Source organism: Megalobrama amblycephala, linkage group LG2, assembly GCF_018812025.1.
Source record: "Megalobrama amblycephala isolate DHTTF-2021 linkage group LG2, ASM1881202v1, whole genome shotgun sequence".
Taxonomy (NCBI): domain Eukaryota; kingdom Metazoa; phylum Chordata; class Actinopteri; order Cypriniformes; family Xenocyprididae; genus Megalobrama; species Megalobrama amblycephala.
Genome location: NC_063045.1, coordinates 27789281 through 27815588, shown reverse-complemented (window position 1 = coordinate 27815588; position 26308 = coordinate 27789281). Strand labels below are relative to the sequence as shown.

Here is a 26308-nt window from a genome sequence, read left to right as displayed (position 1 = left end):
GATTCGAAATGTTGAATCGCCGTCGGAGCTTGTCGGTCCGTCGGGCCATCTGATCATTCTGATTGGCTGTTCAGATACTGCCACCTGCTGGTACAGAAAGCCATTTCATCTCACGCAGGCGCAGAACAGACGTGTTACTTGGCCGTCGGCTGTTTAGCGTTGGTTTGGTGTGTCAGGCCAACTTTGGACACAGACGCTGCCGACGTGAGCCAACCCCGCAGTCTGCTTTCGTCGCCACTAGTTCGTCGGCGTCGGCTTGGTGTGTTCTGGCCTTTAGAGGCACTCCAGGACAGGTTTGAGAACCACTAGCGCACTGACGCAGAATCAAGTCCTCTTGAAAGAACGGCGCAAGTTGCATGCTCCTCAGTTTCCTTACTGCAGAAAAAAATAAGATGCAATTCGGTAAATGTTTATGTCTGCATACAGACAAACTTAACGAAAGCTGATCTTAAGGTGTTCATAAAAACATTATTATTTTAAAATGCATGATTCACAGTCTCAAGCTTGTGTAAATTTATTCTCAAATCTTTCTTTTATTACAAAACATAATTACAGCATTTCTTTTAGAACAAGTATGCTTTAGTGGTTAAAATAGGATTTCGCTTTCATTTTTCATACTGTCAACTTAAGTTTTAATCAAATTAATAAATCTTACTCAACATGTAATACAAAAACAAACCAACAATCTAATAAAACAAACCTAATTCTTCAGAAAATGGCACTGAAGAAGATAATGAAAATACTAAAGCAAACGTTTTATCCACAACTGGTTACGGTGTGCTAAAAGAAAGAAAAAGCACTGACAGATGTCCATGCTTCACATTACAACTTATATATACACTTAGTCCACTGAATATATCCAGGGTGCAGAAATATTTTAATTTCAAATGCAACCATATGAGCTACTTACAGATTGTTAAAGTAGGAAATCAGATTATGTACAATGAGGGCCATATACAGTATGGTACATTCAACACTTTTCTCTAGTGTTCACACAATTTCACACTATAACAGCCAATAAAAAGACAGTCAAACACCCAGGTAACATTCCACTCAAAAATTAATAGTACTTTTCAACATTTTTCACATTGTGGGAATATTTTCATGACAATTAAGTGTACTTTCCCAAACTGATTAATATTCATGAAATAAAATTTGATCAACAAATACTAACAATGCCTAAACACCTTACGATTTAATATCCTATTGATGCATTAATCTGTTGGATCAGAAATGAGAAAAAAAAATGTGGTTAACTGTCATGAAAATGTCACAAGGCCAAAACAGATTTAGCAAAAAATGTGTTGTTTTTTCTGGTTGTGGAGTGAAATATGACCTGGTGAGTTCTTGAAAGCATTCAAGAGATTCACTAAAGAACATCATAATGTAAATCAACAATTCAAAGTTTTTCCCTGGATTTAAAACATATTAATACTGAATAAAACAAATACTTTTGTTCTGGCCACTTTATAAATCACACACATTTTTTCCCCAATCTTTTTTTTTTTTTTCAGTTTGCACTGGTCAAAAAAAACATGTGCTCGGGTCCACAAAATGAAAATCCATGAAATGAAGAGAAAACGTCATTCCTGAAACTCTGGGTATTGCTGTGGTCCATTTAAATCCATTTAGCAGTACGAGAAAACAAGGCGTTATGCTCCAAGCTTGCAGTATGTGGTGCAAGCCATTGAAGAAGAGACCCATGGATGCCTCTGAATGTCAATAATGTTGGTTTAAAATTCTGTGGAGAAAACGCACATACAAGCAGACATCGTCGAGACATACAGCCCTTTGGACATTTCAAGAAATTCAAATAAAATATTTGGGGGAATAAAAAAAAAAAAAACAAGAGTATGGTGATAAAAAAACCAAAAGTCACTTACAATAGTAATATGTGGGTGCACGTATAAACAGTTTAACTACATTTTATTTAATTTTAGCTAATTCAGTGAAAATAACAGTTTTGAACAAAACTTGCCATTCTTGTACCTATAATAGCAGATCCATCACTTATTTTATTATTTTGGTGAACTAAATAAGCCATGAAGCAGTGGAAAAGCTCGAGCGAACTGCAATCCGCATCCGTTTATTCACTTGTGATTCTGCAGCACCACCGTTTTCGGTACGTTGTCATGCAGTGCAAATGCGAGCCAGTGTTTTTCTGTTACAGCATCATTACACAGTGGCTAAAGCATGTGTTGCCTGAAGCCTTTAAGCAGAAAAGTTGACTTCTGACAGCTCCAGCTATTGACATGTACAGTATAGTTTGGCACAGCATCACAACATGGAATGACTTATCCAGATATGGTTATAGTATTGATCATGTCTAAATCCAAATTATAGCAGCACATTGAAATAATCGGATCATTTTAAGATATCGTAGAACTTCTAATGGAGTAACAAAGGCCATTCAGAATGTGATGCGGGTGACAAATTATATTTTTTAGACATGCTGTTTAAGAAATTATTTACTACAGTGGTATTCAAACTGTAGACAAAACCCCTAGTGAGTGTTGATGGCAGTGCAAGAGTATCCAGCATTATTTTGAAGGCAAGTTCACCCATCATTTTCTGACCCTCCTGTCTTTCCAAACCTGCTTATAAATTGGTACACAGGCTGTTTAGCTCTAAAAATGACCAAAAAAACATGTACTGTCTTTTTTAATGGCACTTTTTGGAGCTTGACCGCACCAGTCACCATTTATTTTAATGGAAAGAAGGTCAGACACTGCAAAATAACTGTTGAAAAGGTTTGAAATGACAGGAAGTTTGGAAAAAGATGAAAGAATTGGGTGAAGCACACACAAACCACCATTAAACCTACACCGAGGAGTCATGGTCGGCTAACTTCACAACATAAACTCTTGAAAGAATCAATTTTTTTGACCTCTAAAGACTCAAAATGAATTATAAATTAGATAAGAAGAGGCATTCCTAAATAAAGAAAGATTCAACTGAAGATACTTCAACTGTGGTACCGCGAAGAGGTTTGAATTTTTACTGATAATGGACATAATCATATACCACTGTCCAACATCTGAGTCTTTTGGCAAAAAGGTGAACACCAAGCAGCGATAGAACAGATGTCTCCATGAAATCCTGAAGTAAATATGCGTGTCTGTGTATACATGTGAACCATAATGATCTATCATCACACTACCTACCAAAATGAGTCCATGAGGAGACGCAATCATCCTTCAAATGTCCCATTACACCTCAATATTCCTGTATGTATGGGTTTATGAACCCCACGCAGCAAGAAGGCAGTAATAAATATAATGGCAGTCTGATTGCATGGCATGAGTGATCCCTGGAATATCAGTGTGAGAGAACAGTCACACTGGCCTCATGTTTTATAGGTCAGTCTCCTTTGGGATTGTCCAAATTAACCACCCGCAGCTCCGTGAGGGTGGTACTGCTGCTACCAGTGGGCTGCTGGTTTATTAACATCTGAAAGAATAGAAACAAAAGGGGAGCTGAATAATTGCATGTTCTTTTTCATGTTCATAAGTTTAAAATGAATAACACTTTCCTAACTGCCAATTAACTGCGGTAAAAAAAAAAAAAAAAAAGTGGTTACAATGTTTTGAGAAAAGTCAATGTTATGAGAACAAAATTCATGTTATGTTAGGAGAAAGTCAAAACATTACAAGAATAAATGTGCAATGTTTTGAAAATTGAGGCATATTGTTAGAAGAATAAAGGTGTTTTGAGAACAATCTTGTAACAATACAAGAAAAAAAAAAGGCATAATGTTATGAGAATGAAGACATTATCCTTTATTCTAGTAATGTTACATTTTTATTCTCATAACATTGTGCCTATGTTCTCGTAACAATATGCTTGTGTTCTTGTAATGTTACATTTTTATTCCTGTAATACAATGAATAAAGGCTTAATATTGTGCTATATGAGTAAAATTACATGGTCAACAAAAATTTCATGTAAAGAATGCTCTCTGTTTTAATATATTACCGAATGTAGCGGAACGGCTGAAACTGGGATCTGTACAGTTCCTGGAGGTCCTGTGAGAAACATCTGAGGAACTGCACCTAAACATGACCAAAACAAAACAAAGAATACAATAAAACTGAAAAATTGCCCTGTAAAGTCAATTCTGAGAATTCTTTCTAAACACTTTATAAATGTTACAAATGTATTGCTGAAACACATTACAAAGTCTGTGAATTGTGTAATGCTTAATTGTGAAGTTAGAGCATTAAACAGTTTTTCACCAAGTCTCTGCTCAGGATTTTTTGGGCGGAGCTAAAACGGGGGTCTAATGACGCACATCATCCCCCGAGCATGGCCCCGCCCCTAAGACTATATAACTGTCGATGACGCACCGAGTGTGGCGCCGCCTCTACAGCGGTTCACTCGCTCAATCTCGAGTGTCATTACAGTCATACAGCCCTTTGCACATTTAGCTAATAATGCCTTCGTCACGCAAATGCATATTACATGGTTGTTAAAATATACAATATGCTCGGTCTCCTTATTTATAAACTTTAATCAGACAGCTGGGATTCACAGATAATCCGCTGTTTTTGGTGAATGTGACTGAACAGACCTCGGCCCCCCTCCCGCCTCGGCCTTCTTACCGTCCCGACGATAACCGATGATATATGGGGCCGGACAGAGTCTCTCCCGTCCCGGCCTTTATCCTCCCGTCTCGCGGCGCCGTCATTTGTCGACTCGACAACAGTTCGGCTGTGATTCTTTTGTTTATATGCATCAGTATGTTTGACTCATTAGACAAGTTGAGACGGCAGCTCTCGCGAGTGGGTGTGGTTTCAGCGCCGACAGCGGACACGCCCCCAGCGTTTGAGAGCAGAGAGCGCTGCCTATTTTTTCGAGATTTTGATAACTTATTTCATTTACTTGCAGATTTTTTAAAATCATTAAAATTTGGCAGGGTGGTTAATAACACATTTTTCTGTGGTGTGACAAACTCAAAACACATACTTTAAAATGACTTTACAGGGACTTTAAACAACAGAATTATGGTGCTTTCAAAATATTTACCTAAATTAGAAGATTTCCATATTGATTAAAGACTATCTGTTCATGTCATTATTATACCAATTCTGACAAGATATAAATACACCAATACGCATCTGTGAAAGGGTGACTGACCTGAGTCTTGGGCTTGCGTGTGGGACACGTGCATTGCAGTGTGTGGTTGTGGGAAGGTATTGAGCACAGTTAGACCCCCATCAGCAAGGCCAGGGGTGGATGTAGCATACATGACGTGCGCTCCAGGGTACATCATGTGACCTGCCACTGAAGAAGGCACTGAGGATGTGACTATAGTAGCAGTGTGACTTACTAAGGGAGTGCAGAAGAGAAAGAAAACATGTTTTACTGATTCACTGTAATGATTCAGTCAGTATTCAATGAGAAGGTTTTTGCAGTAAGTACCAGCGGAGCTGCTGGAGGTCTGGCTGATCTCTGGACTGCTATCACTGCTTTGAGGGCTGGGGTGAACCTGGATGGCTTGTAACTGTTGAGGCATCGGACCACCTGATATAAAAACAAAAAGAAAATACCCTCAGTGCACTTTTAATACTTGGCATAATTATATACATGAATGAACTGTACACCCTACAACTATTTAAAGGGGTCATGAATTGAGAAATCAACTTTTCCTTGAGCTTTTGATATATAAGAGGTCATTGTACTATAAGAATATCCTGCAAGCTTCAGAACTGAAAACTTCCTTGTTAGTCCAATAAAAGCTTTTACTGACACCAGGCCCAGCGAACCACTGATCTTGGAATGTGCCTTTGACATAGATAGGTGAAACACTGCGTCTGCAGAAGAAATCAATGCCTACTTCATCACTACAACGTTAGCCCTGCCCACTGGCGTGTTAGTGAGAGGAGGAGGAGAGAAGAGCGATACAGGACATAAATAACATTACCTTCAAAGGATCCTAATGCTAGGAATATGGTTATTTATTTTCAACATTGTGAATGTCTCAGTTGAGCTTCATTTATTTATATTTGGTATTTCACTGCTGATTCTTTGGTAAATCAATCGCAAAACAACGCAGTTCATGACCCCTTTAAAATAATTTATAATAGTTAATTGAAATGAGTGTGAATTAAAATAAATTGCAAATATTACATGAAATAAAAAACACATATATTAATTGATGTAGCCTATAGAATGCAGTTAGACGCCCCTAGCATTCAAGATATCAGGGCAAAAATGCCACTGCATGAGTTTGTCTCATATTTATATCATGATATAGTTAAGCAATATCACACAAGTAACGAGTGAAATATCATACGAGTGCTGTTTTTGTCCAGAACGTTAACGCATTTTACGCATGAGCTTAAATGTGATACTGATTTTATGCAACAGTTCAGTAAATAAGAAGTTAATATTGTGTTTTATTTTAGACACAATATTGCCTGCTTTGGCTCAATTTTGCCAACAAAAACATTACCTATAAGGCCAGATCAGAACTGTTGTGCATCTCTGAGCAACACAGTTTCTTTTCTGAATGAATCCGCGTTTTTAACGAATGAATTGGGTGAACCAATGATTCAATGGCCCATTCATAAAGAGAGCCATTTCTTTAATTCTTTTTTTCTAAAGCTACTTTGTAATTTTCTTTTTGATGCTATCTCATTTAACACAATAATGACTTTAATTTTCTCAGCCAAATTTGATGTGTGATTAATTTGATTAATTAACTGCCACATAGTGTAATTAATTAAAAATTTCAATCACTTGACAGCCCTAATAATATATGCACACACACACACACACACACACACACACACGCATATTTGTAAATATAAAGTATTACTGATGAAATGTTAGTAATTTTAAATAATACAAATGTCACATAAGTCAAACTCATAACATTTAACTTCATTTTTGAATGGCATCACTATAAGACATTTATGAAAGCTGAAGCATGCAAATTGTGAATGATCCTTAAAAGCATGTTTCCAGCCCCCACCAGGTGTTCAGTTTCCCTCAACATGGCAAAACACACAAAGAGTATGAAACACACTGACCTGTAAGCGAGACAGTGGCTGGCAGGCGGAAGAGCGTGGCCTGTGCGGTGGGTTGTGTGTGTGCAGGGACAGCAGCGGCAGTGGTTGTGCTAGTCATGGCGTGACTGTTTTGCGTCTGTGGACACTGTATGGCCAGAGAGTGTGTCTGCAGCTGACTGAGAGGAATAGTGTGTGTGCCAGGCGGAAGAGAAGCGCCTGCGGGACACACAGCGACACCCTCAGCAAGCAAAGCAGAACTCGCATGTTCAAGGCCTAGTCACACCAAGCAAGAATTTTTGGTGAGATAAGATTTTAAAACAAAATGAAGCGATTGGAGTAATTTTTTGTTGCCATGTCAAAAAACAAAAACAAAAAAAAAAACAGTCTGGTACAGTGAATCAGTTTGAACAGATTCACAGTACTGAACTTATCATTTGAGATATTAACATTAAGATCTTGAAATTCAAGGAAATCAAAATTCATATCTTGAATAATATTTAAAATATATCATCTTTGTCTTTAATGTAAATTGGAATTTAATGTAAATATGTGGGTCAATGACAAACAAGAATGTTTACAATAAAAAAGGAAAAACTAGTTTGATATTCATGTTAATATTTATTTTCATGTTTGTTTCATATGGTTTTATATTATTTATTTTCAAAAATATTTTTAAAAAGTCATGCGGCATAACCATCAAGCAAAAGTAAAAACATTTTTTCACTTGCACTTTTACAAGATTTGAGTGTACACAGATTAATTAAATTTTTTTATTAAATCTATCTTTCAAAGAATTCCTTTTAAATATTATGAAATATTAATTCTTAAATATCATTAGGTTTTGGGGAGTCGCACCACGTGACATTTTTACACCTGAACACCTGGTCAATTATCTCTTATTGACCATGACACTTTTTTTGTATGCTGGTTGCACCACATGACTTAGATTTGCAGACAAAAGTGTTTGAAATAATAAGCAATATTTTCCAAGGAAAATAAGATTATACCAACCTACTTAAGGCTTTATTTTCAATAATTTCACTGAGTTTGAGTTTTTTTTCTGAAACGTTTTACTGAAATTTGAAATCTATATAAAATATTAAATAGATTATTTTAAATAAATAAAAGCATGCATAAGCACAAAAAAAAAAAAAAAAAATCAATATAACTTTAAAAACATCATAGAATCTTCCTGAAATGAATGTATGTGTTTCTGAATAAATACTGATCTAGATAAAATTTATTTCATGTGAATAAAAAACTAAATATATTGCGATTTGTTCATTGCATCACTCTTGATGTGAACAGGCCTTTAAACAGACGAAATCAGTTGGAAGCAGAATTCAAAGTGTGCAGGCATGCAAGCAAGCAAATAAGTTCATGTGAATTCATTAAAACACGAAGATGTCATGCAAGCTGATGCAATGCATCATGCAACCCATCTGGAAAGTCAAATAAGATTTAATCTGGACTAATCTGTAAAGGGAGAAGAAAAAAAAAATCATGCAACAAAGGAACGAATGAACACAAGCCCCCACCTGGCATGAGCGTGAATCCACCTGGCAGCTGCATCACGCCAGCGGGAGAACTTTTGAGCACTGTGCCGTTTGCACTAGAGACGCTCTGAGCGTTCATCGACCAACAGGTGGTGCCAGACAGCGAGGGGGCGCTGCTCTGAGTGTGCATGGCAACTGAGGATGAGGAGGGAGAGGAAGAGGCTGATGACTGTGTGGTCGTGCTGTTGGTGCTCGTGCCTCCAGGTAAAGTGGCAGCAGTGAATGTAGGCTTTATCATTTCCTGCAACAACAAAGTCAGAAATAAAATGATTTTAAGGAGCACAAATTTAGAGGGACAATCAATATACTTTTTTGTCACAATACAATATAGATATAAATAAATACATGCTGATTTGAGCATAAGATTGATACATGCTAAAGGATGCATTTTACTTCATTATTCATGAAGCATTATATAATGAAATATCTATAATATACAAGAAAACTTGGTTATTATATAGTTAATGTTAAAGAATTAGTTCACTTTCATATGAAAATTAGCCCAAGCTTTTACTCACCCTCAAGCCATCCTAAGTGTATATGATTTTCTTCTTTCTGATAAACACAAGAACCGCCAGACTGCCTTCCGTATTCTACTTATGAAGAAAATGTAAAACTCTCGCAGTTCAAAAAGTTTACGCTACGTCCTACTCCTTTCCTATTCAACTTAAGGAAAAAGTTTAACTGACAGGACGATAGTTCTGTTTTTTTCTTAATTTGAATATGGAAGGCGGTCTGGCGGAAGCTAGATATATTTACACATAACTTGTTAAATATGGATTTTTTTTTATTTATTTTTTTACACAAACGCATCGCTTCGCTTCAGAAGGCCTTTATTAACCCCCCGGAGCCGTGTGGAATACACGTTTATGATGGATGAATATGGATGGAGACACTTTCTTCACCTCATACTTGTTGATCCCGCTCACTGCAATTATAAAGCTTGGATGCGTTAGGATATTTATTAATATTTCTCTGAATGTGTTCATCAGAAAGAAGAAAGTCATATACACCTAGGAATTTTCATTTGAAAGTGAACTAATCCTTTAACTACATTTTATGAGTGAAGTCTTTGCTCATGAATAATAATTATGTGTGAGTAATTATGCAATGAATTATATGACTAAAAGCAGTCAATCACAGTTTGAATTTTATTCTGACTCACTGTAGAACTATTTATATATCACATAATGTAATAATGCCTATTTGATAATCCAGTCAAATAACACTTTACTAATGAAAGGTACTTCATCTTATTTTGTTATTTGGAACGCATTTATTTGAAACTCGATGAACACAAACCACAATACAGGGTTATTTATATCAAAATGAAAGATATGTTTGGGATCACTTTCATAATATGAACAAAAACAGCTGAAACTTTCTAAAATAAAAGATCTTCCTTTCTGTTCCACAGAAGAAAGACAGCCAAATGAGTTCGGAATGACATTATCATAACATTTATTTCATGTCACAGCGTCTTCCTGTGGCGGACCAAGACTGATTGATCGCAGCAGAGCCTGTTGCAACAACTGCGTGATAAAGGCAATTGTGTCATGCCGATCCCAAGAACGGCAGCTGCCTTCACAGGAAAACAGGTGTCCACACAGCGAGAGAGCACTGCTATTTCAGGCAGCTCTGAACCAAACCTACAAAACAGGGATGACGGATCTAGCAGCCTCTGAGCTGCACAAAATTTTATCTTCTCCTTCAAAAGAAGGGCAGAAATACCAGAAAGATTTCATCCAAACAGAGAAGCAGAACTGAGCTTGGCTGAGAGACCAGAGCAAATCTGGACTTAAGCCCTATTCGGACTGGACTAGTTTTACAGGGGGAAATTTATGTTTCACAGATGTACTTTGAGATTTTAATCCCATCCGAATCTGCCATGTCTGTGTTTTTCTCACACAACCTCTGTAAAAATTCCAGAGCAAATTAACTACTGTTTTTTGGCAACTCAAAATCTAATCCCATCTGAATTTTGTATTATACTAACGATTCACCTCACGAGATCAGCCAGATCAGCAGCCACTGAATCACTTTCACCCTGTTCTCCTTCAGAAATCCAACAGTGGCCTTAGATGTGCGTTTAGGATCATTGTCATGTTGGAAAAGTGCACAACGACCAAGGGCACGGAGTGATGGTAGCATCTTCTCTTTCACATAAGGACACTGCCACCACCATGTTTCACTGTAGGCACCATGCATTTTTCTTTGTATTCCTCACCTTTGCGATGCCATTCAGTTTTGAAGCCATCAGTTCCAAAAACATTTATCTTGGTCTCATCACTCCAAAGTTTAGAATCCCAGTAGTCTTCATCTTTGTCAGCATGGGCCCTGGCAAACTCTAGGTGGGCTTTTTTGTGCCTGGGCTTTAGGAAAGGCTTCTTTCGTGGACGGCACCCATGCATGCCATTCCTCTGCAGTGTACGCCGTATTGTGTCACCGGAAATAGTCACCCCAGTTTGACTTTCTACTTCTTTAGATAACTGCAGTGAACTTACATGTGGATTTTCTTCAACCTTTCTCATCAGAAGACGCTCCTGTTGAGGTGTTAACTTCCGTGGACGACCTGAACGTCTCTGTGAGATGGTTGCAGTTCCATCTTTTATTAATTTTTGTACCACTTTTGCTACAGTATTCTGACTGATAAGTAAAGCTTTGCTGATCTTCTGGTAGCCTTCACCTTTCTGGTGTAAAGAAATTATTTTCTCTCAGGTCTTGTGACATTTCTCTTCCATGTGGTGCCATTGCTGACAGCATGAAATGAGAAGGGGTTCAAAACCTTAATTAATTGAACATTTTACCTTGATTACGATTAATGAACGATTATTGTTTTTTTGTTTTTTGCCCTCATAGTTCACTTACAAGGTTTGTACTGTAAATTTGCTTGACTATTAAAGTTGGGATATTTTTTCCTTTTGAAAGAGTGATCTGACATAACAGCTCACTTTAATGAGAGTGATTGCATGTGTTAGACGGTATGACTATCTATTAATTGTGAAGCTGTGGGTTGTAAATAGTTACTTCAAAATTAGAAAAATATATGCTATAATAACTTTTGAGTTTCTAACGGCATCTTTACACAGCCGTTAGATAAAGTTAGGGTAAAGATGCAATGCCGCATAAAAGCAGACCTAAAATACACAGGGTCTGACCCACCTCAGCCCCTAGTATCAAAGGCGACTCTGATACTGTTCTGGTTCAGTGTAAATGAACGCGAAATATAGCCGCCCTAAACTACGTCATTGTCATGACAACCATTAAGCATTCCAGTCAGCTCCGGCGGTGCGAGATTCAAGAAGCAGGAGACGAAACATAGGGCAAATTAAAAAAATGTCTACCAACAAGGGGCAGTGAAGTAAAAGAGTCCTGTACTCACATTGTGAAGCAAACCATCAAAATAACAGCAGAGAATCGTTGTGTGTCATCAATTGGCTTTCGCCGTTTGTAATCTTCCTATGAAGAGACTGTAAATCAACGCAACGCAACATTTCTCTCAGATAAGGTAAATGCTTAACACAATCGGCATCACTGTGATTGTGCATTGTTATATTATATTCCAAAAACGTGCGTCACTCTTTTACTTTTTTTCAAATTAACATATTTTTCTTTAGAGAAAACCAATCAAGAAAAGCATGTGCCTAAACCACCTCCTAGTGGTCATTATATAAAACGAAAACCCTACATGAGATATTGCTTTACACCGCATTCCAAATTATTATGCAAGTGACATATCAGTATGATTTCAGTACAATAAACATTCAGATTTTAGTTTTTCTAAGAAAATGTTTATTTATCCATGTCTTTTTAGACAACTGGTATCAATCTCAGACAAAATAATATGCCAGGTCTATGGAAACCCTACTTGGAGGTTGTTCCACATTATTAAGCAAGTCACAGTTCTCATGCAATATGGGGAGGAAGAAAGATCTTTCTTAAGATGAAAAGTATGAAATGGTCCAATGTTGTGCAAAAGGCATGAAAACAACTAATATTGTGTGAAAACTGAATGGAGATTATCAAATTATCATAAGATATGCGAGTGTTTTAGAGAACAGCAGAACTCAGTCAGATAAACAGGGTTTCTACAGGTTTCATCAAATCTAATTTAATGCTTTTTAATGCCTTTTTAATGGCAATTTTTTATTTTTTTAATGCCATATATATATGCCGCTAAATGTCGATAGATGACGACATACGGCAATTAGAAACTTCATCATGTCATTGTTGCATTCGCATTCTGCCAAGTGTCAGCCCTTTACATTTGTTTGCTTCTCTGCTGCTACACTTTTGCTCACTTAATATATTTTAAGCCAAACTCCCAATAAAATTGTTTCATCTATATATTTTGTCTTGTACGAGCAAAACAGTAGTTTGTCCGGAATTTTTTTTTTTGTTTTTGGTAGAAACAAATTTGTTCTGAAGCAATATCCTTTCAGAATATTGCAGCTTTGACGTATGTAAATCTGCATATTTTTGATTGATTACAACTGCATTAAATAATGTTATGGAATTTTTTAAAATATTTTTTGAAAATACAAATAAGAAATGTTAGAGGGGAAATTATATTTTAAAAATGAAACTAAACCACCACTAGGTGGCGTCAAGTAACCATCTTAATAAGTGAGTGTCACTGATTCATTCATTCAAATGATTCATTCCAATGGCTGATTCATTCAAGAATGAATGGGTCATTTAATCTTTGACTCAACCGATTCGTTCAAAACGCTGAATCAGTAATGAAAACAAGGCTGAGAGTTGCGCTTTGGTAGTACTGCTGTGAACTTTGTTTGAAACGATTTTTGGTGCTAAAATAGAACAAAAACAGTCAATGTTCCTTCTAAAATGTAAGTGGCTTAATATTAATTATTTGTTAACTGAACTGTTGTATGAAATCAGTGTCACATTTTTAATCGTGATGGTAGCCTATTTAGCAAAACAGGTCGTGTGATATTACTTACCAGTAAACTCCACATTTTGAATTTTTACTGCAGTATGTTTAACCAAGTTTCTTTTTGTGTGCTTTGCTCATGTTTCCATTTCTCCTCGAGATGCTGCGCGAGCCTCAACAGCGCAACACTGTTATCGTCAGTACATTATACAGCCTATTATTATCCACTATGGATCGCCACTAACACTAAATGAAATAAAATATTTCATACTCCCGTTTTGGTGATTACCAAGTTTGTTTTGTTTGTTTGTTTGTTTGTTTTTTTGGTATTGACTTTTTAATAAGGTCCTTGTCCGGTCGGGAGAGTAAAGTTCGAGCCCTGACGTGTTAAACCAGCACTAAAATCCTGATTTATAGCCTAATCGAGATGTTGTCTGACAAAATCACCATACACATAAAATAGACATTTGCAGTGATTTTAGCTATATGTACACGTAAAATGATCACTCAGGTTAGAAGCAATAGTAGGCCTATCTATTTTATTTGTTCTCTGACTGAGCGCACATCCTCAATGCTGAACCAGAAAGGCGGAACGAATTCCTGCGCCTGCGGCAGAAAAGCAATCTCGTGCTCGTGCGGTTGTACCAGGGGGTCTCGGACGCTAGATCAGGTTAACAAGTCGCTGTATTTGTCACAACACGCTTTCTTAGGAAAAAAAGTCGCAAAAGGGGCCTGAAAAGTCGCTAAGTTGGCAACACTGATGCAGCCTTCTGTCTACAGTTCCCAGCCCGCCGCTGTCTAAACCGGCGTTATGGCAATTTCGCACCGGCCGGAGGCAATTACCAAACTGGTTCCGTGTGCGTATCACACCAATGTACATATTTTGCAACAGCAAATCATTAATTATTTAGGCTTTATTCAAAATAAACTGGTAGTTTTTTTTCAAAACTATCTAAAAAATGTAATGCCTGTATAAATGAAATTTAATGCTTTTCAATGCCATTCAAGGCCTTGATTTTCACAAAATCCATTTAATGACTTTTAATGCTTTTCAATGCCCCGCGGATACCCTGATAAAGGCTTATTAATGAAAGATCCTGTCAAAAAATGTATTGCATTAAAAGGGCAGCTAAAAAACAAAAAGCCAGTGTTGAGCAGCAATCAGGTATTTGAAGCTTCTGGTGTCTCTGGAGTCGCTAAAAAAAAAACAAAAGCCAGTGTTGAGCAACAAACAGGTATTTGAAGCTTCTGGTGTCTCTGGAGTCTCAAGAAGCTCTCCATGCAGGCTGGCAGTTGTGCGTAAAGATGCATTTTAGCCACCACTAACCAAATCTCACAAAGAGAAACATTTACAGTATTTAAAAATTTTTAAAAACATTTTGTTAAAACTGTAGTTTTAAAATAGTTATGTTCAAAGCATTGTTTCCCGCGATTTTAATTCCTGTGTAAGTGCATTTATGCCGCTTCAGAGAAGCATTAAACAATCTGTGTAAATGCACATTTTTGTGATTTTATGGCACTTAGAGTTGGTTTTTGTGCCATTTTTTCTGTGTAATGATGCCTTAAGCTACTTAAGTGATATCACAGGACAGTGTTGACAACTAGTTTCTGCTCCTCAGTGCATGCGATCTTCACGCTACTGTGAAGCTTGTGCAGCTACTGTTTGTATGAATGTTCATGCCAAAATGCAGTTGCGCAAGCACAGTAGCTTGATATAATAATACACATCTAAATCTCTTGAATGTCTAAATTGGCAAACCTTAAAACACACACAACTGACAAACTTTAGTGAAGAAGCAAGGCTCACTGCTCACGCGCCATGTGTTGACTGCGTTCACCTGCGTGTTGACTGGACGGGGCAGAGTCACATGGCAACACACGCGGTAGTATGTTTTTAAGTGGGAAGTATTAACAGGTAGGGGTGTAACGATTTATCGCAGTACGATATATCGCGATGCAAAAATTTTATGATATGTATCGTAGAGTGATGGCGATACTTTTACGATATGACGGCAGTCTAATCTTATTGGTTGAGCTGCCGACGTGACCTACTCTGCAACAAGGAGGTGGCAGTTAGAGAAGCCGGGTTGTCACCGCATATTAAGGGTGTGTCTCAGTCAGCTCTCTAGTTCAGTAAGTGTTTCGCGCACAACATCGAATCTTGCAAGCAGGTTTAAACGTTTCTCGCGTCAGTCTCTTGCTTGGTCACGTGAGAAAAGTCGTGGCTTTCTTTCACCGCAGTGCCACAGCAACAGCTGTGCTCACAGAAAAGCAAAAGATGCTTGCGATGCTTTGCTTTAAGAAGTTCCGCTGGGCCGTTCACATATTGCGTCTTTTCCGCGTGCAAGTCAGTTATTTCAAATGTAGCCACAAGGCAGACGCGCTCATAATGGGATCAACGCGTCGCGACGCGCATCCGGTGCGTTTTCCAGGCGCATCGAGATGAACAATCATAGATGTACAGCTGTCTCATCTCCATAAATATATCTCATAGTAAAGCTAATGCAAGGGCTATAAATCATTTATCCTTTGCTGAAACTTCCTGATCATCTTAGAGAGCGCAGTTCATGGTTGCATAGCAACGACCGACGCCACAGTAGCGCAAGCGCTTTGGAAATAAGGAGAAGCGGTGCGGCCGCTCCTTCCACGCATTTTTAGACGCAACATGTGAACGGCCCCTATTCATAATTTTAAGTTCATGTTAGATTTAACATTATTTTTCAGTGACAGACAGACCTATTAAGCTGTTGATTTGAATACAGAAGGTTTTTATTAAACCTTGAAATGTGATCTTGTATGTACAACAAGGGAAATTATTGAAATTTGTTAATGTTTTTTGAATAAATGTTGTTTGAATTTCTGTTTCATTTTGTTCAAAATATCGTGATACGTATCGTATCGTCAACTCCGTATCGGGATACGTACCGTATCGTGACCTGAGCGTATCGTTACACCCCTTTTAACAGGAGTAAAAAAATGAAATAAACGACATGGGAAAATTACGTCGATTACAGGTTCTGAATTTCGGTTTCGATTACTTTTCGATTAATCATCCAGCCCTAGTCAAATGTCTGCTGGACACTTGTGTAATGAATTATTAGACTCACCTGTGGTTGAATTCTTGTTAAATTAGACATTTGTAGTCTCAAATTTAGCTTTGCTCCAGAGACTTTCTGTGGGGTGTACTAATTTTTGCATCACTCTAATTTGAGTAAAACTGATAATTTTGTTCTCCAAGTTATATTATTAAACTTACTTTCATGTTATAAGTTTAACAGATGTTATATTAAACTTAGTCTTGTCAACATTTTGGAAATTGTTTTTGTGTTCATTGAGATATTGTTTAAAATGTTACTTTTCAAAGGGGGTGTACTCACTTACGCTAAGCACTGTAAATGATAAAACTAAATAGAGCCAAATTGTAAATGTGGCTGCTCACATATGTAGGTTTATTATAAATAGCCAGTTGTAAAACTCATGAAGTTTACTTAAATGGGGTTTTAATAATAACCGCACTTTCGTGTTCTTCAAAAAGCTTATACTGTATGTCCTACGCCTTCCCTATTCAACTTACAGAATGAACGCAGCACCAGTTCCATTTTTTCCGTAAGTTTAATAGGGAAGGTGTAGGACATACAGCGTAAGCTTTTTGAAGAATACGAAAATGCAGTTTTGGCGGAACCACTTGGAAGGCGATCATTTGTTTATATAAACATATACATATACATATACATATACAGATCGTTTCACTAGATAAGACCCTTATTCCTCGTCTGGTATTGTTTAAAGCCCTTTGAAGCTGCACTGAAACTGTAATTTTGACCTTCAACAGTGGAGTCCATTGAAGTCCACTACAGGGAGAATAATCCTGGAATGTTTTCATCAAAAAACTTAATTTCTTTTCGACTGAAGAAAGAAGGACATGGACATCTTGGATGACATGGGGGTGAGTAAATTATCAGGAAAATTTTATTTGAAAGTGAACTAATCCTTTAACAATTACACTACTGTTCAAACCAGTGTTAATTTCGTTGACGAATAATTTTCGTCAATAACATTTTTTCACGGACGAAAACGAGACGATGACTAAATAAAAATGCGTTTTGAATGACTTAAACTATGACTAAAATCTACTCTAATTTTCGTCAACGAATAAAAAGAGACGAAAATGAAAGAGAGGGACGATTTGGGAAGATATCCAGTCAGGACTGCGGTCCTGTGTGGGAGATGCGCACATTTGAAGTATAGTGTGCTGATCTAACCGCGGGAAACGCGGCGCTGTTGCGCGCTCTACAGGCTCGAGCAGCAGCACTTCAGACTGCTTCACAATTAATGAATAGCGCATATTTATGCCATGCGATTGCTTATACACTGATGTTGATGAATTATGACAATGTTTACTACATGATGTTTATATGGTAGTATATTTAGACGGTTGTAATAATGCATATTCTATCACCCTCATGAGCAGCCTGCTACAGTGCAGACTGCAGACATTTCAGAATAAGAGTCACGGTGTATTTCGGGATGGTTTATAATTGTTATTTTTTCCTGGTCATTACTGTTATTATGTTTACACAATAAACTGTATTTCATTTAATTTCTATTTAATTCATAGTAAACTACTGTATCTTCTGTCATAGGAAGGAAAGACTAAGAACATTATTTGACACATTATTCAATATATTTTACAAGTATAAGGGTTATTATAGTTAATTAGACCTAAAACCATTAAAAAAAAACTTCATTACTTGAAATAAACATTAACTGAAATAAAAAAAATATATAAAAATGTAAACTTATTTTATTTAATCTAGTTTCTAAGCTTTAGCTTAACCTGAGATATTAAAATGAACAGAAATAAAAACTTATAGACATTTAAAAGCAAAAACTAAAGACATAAACACTAAAAATTACTAAAAATTTTAACTACAATTACAATGAAAGCGGAAAAAAAAAAATCTAATCTAATAAAATTTTTAATGAAAACTATAATAGTACCTCAATGTTAAGTGTGTCAATCCCTGAAAAGTACTGAATTTTGCTCTTTCGTGTGTTTTTGCACTTGAACAGTCAAAAACTGTCCGCTTTGGCGAGCAAAGTACAGTTGGGTGAACATAAACAGTTTGGGGAATATTGGATGTACCTATATCAGTGTATTGGATCTGTGTATTGTTAGAGAAATGCTTACTTAATGCATTACAATTGAACTAAATTAGATTTTAGTCGACTAAATCTTATGATATTTAGTCGACTAAAACTAGACTAAAACTAAAACAATTTCCGATGAGTAAAATATGACTAAAACTAAATGGCATTTTAGTCAAAAGACTATGACTAAAACTAAATCAAAATTTGCTGTCAAAATTAAAGGTACAATATGTAAAATTTTTGCAGTAAAATATCCAAAAACCACTAGGCTAGTGTTATATATCTTGTCCAGCTGATTACTAACAATATCTCTAATGTTTTCAACTACTTGTAAATCATGAGAAAATTCCCATTCTAAACAGTGACACGGGGCAGTGCAGTCGCCTGTCAATGACGTCAGTTACCCTTTGTTACCGCCTTTACTGACGTAGAAACCACATGACAACAGTGCCATGGACAAATGCGGAAGTAGTGTCTAGCGTCCAGCAAACCACTAGCTTGCTTCAAGCAGTTCCTTATTTACTTCGTGCACGTTATATGGTGGATTGTGTTACTTATTTATGGAACATAATTACTGTTTACCATCTGCCGCTGGTTCCGTCGACAAGGACAGCTCCCGTAAACTCATGACCGGAAAAGCGGAAGCGGCGCCGGCGACTGTGTCATAATAAAAGTCCCGCTGCTCGTGAGGCGTGTGTTGATCAATCGCTACAGCTCCTCGTTCAGCTCCCGCAACACTCGGTCCTGCTCTGCTTCATACTACAGTAACGTTAATAATCGCATCCACGAACAGGAGTTCTTCCAGACTCCAATCCCTATTCCTTTGCACCGTCCGTTGAGATGGAGACCACATGTCCCAAGTTTCCGCTCTAAAACTTGGCGTCATCAAACTACGCCTTTGTTTTGAATAGGCTTCTAACGACCTCTAGCGGAAAAAAATATCACAAATTGTACCTTTAACACTGGTTCAAACATTTTGGCGTCAGTAAGATTTTTTAAAATGTTTTTAAAACAAGTCTCTTCTGCTCAACAAGCATTTATTTGATCAAATACAGTAAAAAACGAAATAATGTGAAATATTGTTACAATTTAAAATAACTGTTTTCTATTGTAATATATTGTAAAGTTTAATTTAATCCGGTGATAAGAGCTGAATTTTCAGCATCATTACTCCAGTCTTCCTTGTCATATGAATTCCTTCAGAAATCATTCTAAAATGCTGATTTGCTGAAAACAGTTGTGCTGCTTAATGTTTTTGTGGAAACCATGACACATTTTTCAGGATTGTTAAAATGAATAGAAATAGAAATCTTTTGTAACATAAATTAGAGCGGGACGATTCCAGATAAACTGAGAATCACATTTGTTTGTTTTTTTTAAAATAGAGATCACAATTCTTGCACAATTCTGAACAGACAACTAAACAAAATAACGTTATTTACTAGAGGTTCTGATAAAATGTTAATTGCTGCAGTCTATTTAAAATGTTTAATTTGAATGAATTATTTTTTTTAAAAATTGGTTTGAAATGAACGAAAGATTCAATGACTCACATGAATACTTCACTTGTTCCATTACTGGATCAGCTTGTTGTTGTTTTTTTTTAACAAATTTTTTTTAATGAATGATTCAACGACAAATACATTTTCTAAACAGTCACTTGTCACCACCTATCGGTGTAACGATGTAATCGATACAATCATTATTTGAAGCGCCAAGTTACTTTCAAGAAGTAATTTGCTCTATTTTAAATCACTTCTGAAGTATACCTACTATAAACTTTTATCCCAGTACTTCTGTGATAATTTAAAAATATGTAACAGAAATAATGATACTGTATGGTTGAAAAGACTGTTTGTGAAGCCATTTCATACCTATACATGACAACTGCTCTCTCTGAATCAGCAGCAATGTGAGATTTTGTGAAAATTTAATAGACATATAGGCAAATCATTGTCATTTAGGAATGAGATCACACGGGTGTTTGAATCAAGAAGACTGCAATCTATTATTTGTGTCCCTAGCGGACCCACACGGAAAGTTTTTGCTTATGATTAAAACATTTGCTTATGATGTTGCATCCATACCAATCCAAGTCACAAAAGCCGTGTAGCATGTGTGCACCTTTATCTACCCAAATGAAAGCACATTACTGTTAATTTAACATTGGCAGTGAAAGAATATATTGTAAATATTCAACAAATCAGCCAAAAACCAACTAAACCAAAACACTTGTGCATGTTTGGATGCAAAAATTTATCTGGTAAAAGCATTGTCTATCTGAGATTTGATGTAGTAGGAGGAGCCCATTCCCATGATAACTTTTCAAAACATGGACCATCTGATGAGCTTCTCATCAGCCCAAGTTGAGGATCTGCTTTTTTAAGCAATTTCTTAAACAGAGATTCAGGTTTCAAATTTTGCATGCTCACTCACTACTTGCCCTAAATCAGTAGGGAAAAGGGGGGGATATGTCATCCAAATTTGAAAACAGCTGCAGCTTATACGGAATGTAATCAGCCATGAGCCAAGAAAGTGTACTGGGAAAACCAGACTATATAAGGACATGTAGACAGCATCTAATCCTTATCAATGAGAGTTGGACATTGTGAATAATACACACTGCCGCGCAAAGACGTGCTTGGGGTGACGCAAATGTTCTTAAATGTGGGCAAAACTGGTATTTGCATGATGGATGCTGCTAGTCGAAAAGGGGTTTAGTGTGAAAGTCATGCATGTCAGATTTCTTTCAAGCTATTGTAGTCTGGAAAACCAAGACCTACAAAGGTCAAGAAACAGGAATGGGAGAAAGTTTTCACTTAAAGTGAAACTTGATGAAAATGATGGACCATGCTATGAAACTATAAAGGATGATTCGTATTTAGATGTGTAAAATATTCGGCAGAGTCAACTAATCCATTAACCAACTAGACTAATGGGGTCAACTAGAGTGTTTATTTAGATTTTCTACTTTTCTCCTTTAAACTTCAAATTGGATTAATTTAGAGGTGTAATTTGTTGTGCTGTGCATCCTGAAAGATTTCTTAATTATGTACCATGTTAACAAGTTTAAAAAAAAACTTTCAAAAACAAATGTTGAGACCTTTGTGCTCCATCCAGCTATTGTGAACACAAGAATGTGTCCTAAGTAGGGGTGTGATGAGACACTTTGCTCACGAGATGAGAAGAGACAGAGATTGAGTTTTTGCACAGTATTTTTAAGAAATCCTCAATGACAAAATTTATGACTGGAAAAATAGTCTGGAGGTGCATTTTTAAACATTTTAACTAATCATATTGCAATGGATGTTATTTCAGTTCTACTTTCTGAGTAGGAATTATCATATGCATTGAAAGACAACAATATTAGCACTGAAAAAAAGGTTTTACTACAAACTCAACTGACAGGCTTCTCTCCTGTATGAGTCTCTTCAGACCTTACTGTACATGAATTATGAGCTTCCAGAACTTCTGATTGAGGCTGTGTGTGACCTCCTAATTGAACTCCTTTGAATATAGAAATAAAAACAGTATAAATAACAAAAATAAATAAGTTTTTTCTTATTCTTAAGTGCAAACAATAAGTGCAACCATAATCAAAGTACTCTCAATATTCAAAATTCAAATGGAGATTAAAACAGAGACCAGAGAGAAGATGTGGTTACAACAACACAGCCCAGCCTAAGATAGGTTTGATATTGGGAGAAAGGTTTGATACTGTGAGAAAGGCTATTGTATGTAGTCTAATTTGCGCGCACCAGGGAGCTTGCATTTTACTTTCGCTTTCGAATTCACGATCGCACATACTCTATGTATAAGGAGCAGCAGTGCTCAGACGCTCTGTTGCGGAATGAATCCTCCGCCATGGTCTTGTCAGTCATCTCCCCTTACTCTCGTCACATGATCAGTGAACTGTGATTCCTGCTGTACTGTGTGCGACTCTGCAGCTTGTGCTGGATGAGCAGAGCAGACATTTACAAATGAAGTGACCGTTATCCAAATGAATTAAATGGTATTTATTTCTAAATAAAAAAAAATAATAATAAAAAAAAGCAAAACAACAGTGCAATGTCAATGTAGCACTGGCATATTCTATGCTAATTTCACCCTCACACTCTGTCATGGCAATATCGCGAGACAGCTTTTCACCTTGACAAGAAATCTTGTCAAATTTTAATATCGTCACACCCGTCTAATCTTGTCACACCCCTAGTCCTAAGTGAACAAACAAAAAGTTTCTGGTCTGCGCAACTAGATGATTGAAAATATGAGGTAGAAAATATGTACCTTTGGCTCTGCAAGACCATCAGCCTCTGAGACCTGGTAGGTGAGATCCGTCTCCTCGAATCCCGTGGCACTCATCCGCTGGTCTGTTGAAGGGTCCGTACGGGGTGGAGAATCAGGGGAATTTAGGCAGGTCTGGATGAGGGCTTTACCCGTCTCACTGGTGATCATAGGCTGAAGTTTCCGTGTGGCAAATGTGTAGACGTGGCCCGTCTCACTGGCAACCAAGAGCAAAACTTGCGTTCCCGTTAAGGTGGACAGTTCGTAAGCCTGGAAATGTTGAGAAGAAAGCAAGATAACAATGAGACATTTTATTCTAGAGTGACGTTTCCTTCACCAGTGGACACTGATTGATAAGCACTGGCAAACTCATGTTTTGTAAGCTCAAAGCTGATTGAACAGACAACAATGACAAACATCACAAATGTGAAGTTTATGCGCCAATAAATTCCCAATGTGCTTGTGTAATGCAATTCAGCTTGAATTGGGATTCTTGTGGTTGTAAACCACATGGTTTGATCTTTATACCCCTTAAAAGGGAATGAGGTAAGAAAAAATTAAAAGAAAGACGAGAGGTGATGACAGTAGCCCAAGCAAAAGAGATAAAAGAACTGGTAAGAAGGGCAATTAACTGCAACTAATAAGTCACAATTAACAGAGAGGTTGTCACATGATCCCGAGGTCACCTGTGGCCTACTGCAGGTTGTCATTACACCCTCTGTCCCCGACTTCTGCAACTAGGCCGGTTCTCAAGATATGCAAATGTATTAACAATGTCTAGCACAGTGGTAACCTGATCAGTCATCAGGGCTATTTCTGCTGAGACAGGAATGAATGACAATTGAGAGGGCAATGACAAATGTGTCAGAACAGATGAGGAAACTACCTTCAAATGCAACACTTAAGACGTCAGAAAGCAAGAGAGGAGGGATATATGATAGAGTGATATAGTGGCGTGGTATAAACAGCAGTAAACTAGTATCAGTACAGAGTTTGCTATAGAACTAGTACTTAAATATGTAAATAAGTATATAGTACTAGCATGTTAACTAGTATTGGCATAGTACTTATAACAGTACAGTTTAACACCATTGTTGGTGTAGTAACAGCATCAACACAGCGGTATGGCACTAGTATTCGTTAGGTACTAGTATTAGTATAGGAGTAGTGTAAGTGTAGTGGTATGGCACTATTAACTGTAAAGTACTAGTATGAGTACAGTACTAATGCAAATGTAGTGGTTTAGCATTGGATTAATGGTTCTAGTATCTGCATAGTATGAGTATCAGTATAGTAGTAATGCAATTAGTACAGCAAAATCAGTAAATGTATATAGTGCTAGTAATTGTACAGTACTAACATAAGTAAATTGATATAACAATAACAACAGCAACATTGACATGTTGATAAAGTACTAACAGTAGTACAAAACCTGTATATAGTGTTAAACTAATATAGTATAGTGTTATAGCACTACTATAAGTAAAGTAGTACATAGTACCAATATGTAAAGTAGTATTGGTATAGTACTGTAGTTACAGTAGTATTGGTATAGTAGTATTGGTATAGTACTATAGTTACAGTATAGTTTAACACGGTGTAGTATTAGTTTGAACACAGTGGTATGGCACTAGTATCCGTTAAGTACTAGTACGAGTACAGTATTAGTTTATGTATAGTTTTATTGCACAATTAATGGTAATGGTACTAGTATAATACAATCAGTATATCGATTCGATATAAAACTAGTAAAAGTACAACACTAGCATGAGTGGTGGTACTAGAATTGGTAAAGTACTAGCAATAGTAAAGTGAATTTAATAGTTACAGCACTAATAATTGTACAGTACTAGTATGGTTCAATAGCTTCATCAATGACTTGAAAAGGCACTAGCAGTAGTACAAAACAAGTGAGTGATATAGAGCTTGAATCAGTATAACAGTACATGACATGTACAGAAACTTTAATAGTATCAATAAACTGTAGCTGAATAAAAAAAACTCCAATAGGGGTTACAGTGTTAGTATGTCTATAAACACACCGAAGTCACATACAGAAGTCACTATCATTACAGTGGATACTGATACTAGCATGCATGGTGCAATGCTAGATCAGTAAACTGCATAGTAGTACAAGTTCTGATACAGAACTAGCATCAGTACATTGAAACAGCACTAGAATTAATACAACACAACAGTATAATGGTTCTAGTATCGGTACTGTGCTATTATCAGTAACTTGATGTAGCACTAGTACTGATAGTACTAGCAACAGTGGTGCAAGAATTTCTACAGTATTAGAATCAGTATAGTAAAACATTAATACTAGTAGTGTTTAATACTTAACAGTATATTGGTACAGCAGTAGTAAGTTAGTAATTGTAGTGCCAGTATTAGCGTAGTAGTTTAGCACTTGTATCCTTGTAGTACATGTGCTGGTTGAACGTACCTTCTTCATAATGCCAGTCTTTCTCTTGCTGAAGGTCGTGTATCTCCTCAGCTTGTTGTCAATAAACTCCATCTTTATTTTCACCCTTCCTCGTGTTTTCTTGCCGGGTTTTGCACCAGCCACCCCGCTGGAAACTCCTCCATATACAGCCGACAGTGCAGCATTAGATCCCGAGGAGCCCCCGACCTCCATCTCACTCCTCTCCCGCTTCACTCCTCTCCTGTCCAGGACGGAACTCTCTTCATCATCCCCGGAATCCGAGTCTCCATCAGAGGCGCTCAGCACAGCCTCAACTGACGGCCTGTCGTCGTATCTGCCACCATCGGGCAGGTTTATGCCAGAGTTTACCGCCCCCAAAGCCCCAGATGTGCTGCCCACCTGTAGATGGGTCAAGCCTGTGCCGTTACCTGAGCGCCCAGCCCCTCTGGCTGTCCCGTTTCCCCCCAACATCGCTGACACACTGACCTGCTAGCAGCACTACGGCAATCTGCGGTAGGTGTAGCGATCCGAGCAGATCACAGATCAAATCCAGCAGATCGCTTCACTTGATATCGAACTTACCATACATATGCTAGGCTAAGGAACATTAGCTCAACTCAACATACAACTCGGACTAAACGCACGCTATCTCACGTTTAATTTCTGTATTAAAGTCACTGGATTGTAAACTACAAAAAGAAACCTCCAAAACTAGCCCTTTACGACCATCGTACAAAGTTTACAACATATAGTTTACGCCTACAGTCCATCAATCAAACCTCAACTGAACTTACGCTGCGCTTGCCACATTTGGAAACGACGAATCGCGACCATACAATGTACCTCCGCAAACAGAACTAGTTACCAACAGTAACGTCAATATCGCGCTTAATAATTCACATTGAACACGTAAATCAGGACATTTTGGTTGTATATAAAGTTTATTGTTTTTGGGAGAACGTAAACGCTGATGGCGCGCTTA

At 37.2% G+C, this 26308-nt stretch overlaps 1 protein-coding gene across 2 annotated transcripts; it reads right to left on the bottom strand.

The window, feature by feature from the left end:
* Positions 1–860: 860 nt before the first annotated feature.
* srfa (serum response factor a) lies at positions 861–26308 on the bottom strand. Of its 2 annotated transcripts, XM_048169153.1 has the most exons (8): positions 25348–26308; positions 22902–23168; positions 8552–8810; positions 7035–7229; positions 5422–5523; positions 5137–5328; positions 3976–4052; positions 861–3450 (listed from the first exon to the last, which is right to left on the bottom strand). In XM_048169153.1, exons 1-8 carry the CDS (start codon positions 25795–25797, stop codon positions 3361–3363), a joined length of 1632 nt encoding a protein of 543 aa, XP_048025110.1. In that variant the 5' UTR covers positions 25798–26308; the 3' UTR covers positions 861–3360. The 2 variants fall into 2 exon arrangements, with proteins under 2 accessions (XP_048025110.1, XP_048025118.1); XM_048169161.1 differs by lacking the exon at positions 7035–7229 and having other exon boundaries at positions 25348–26298.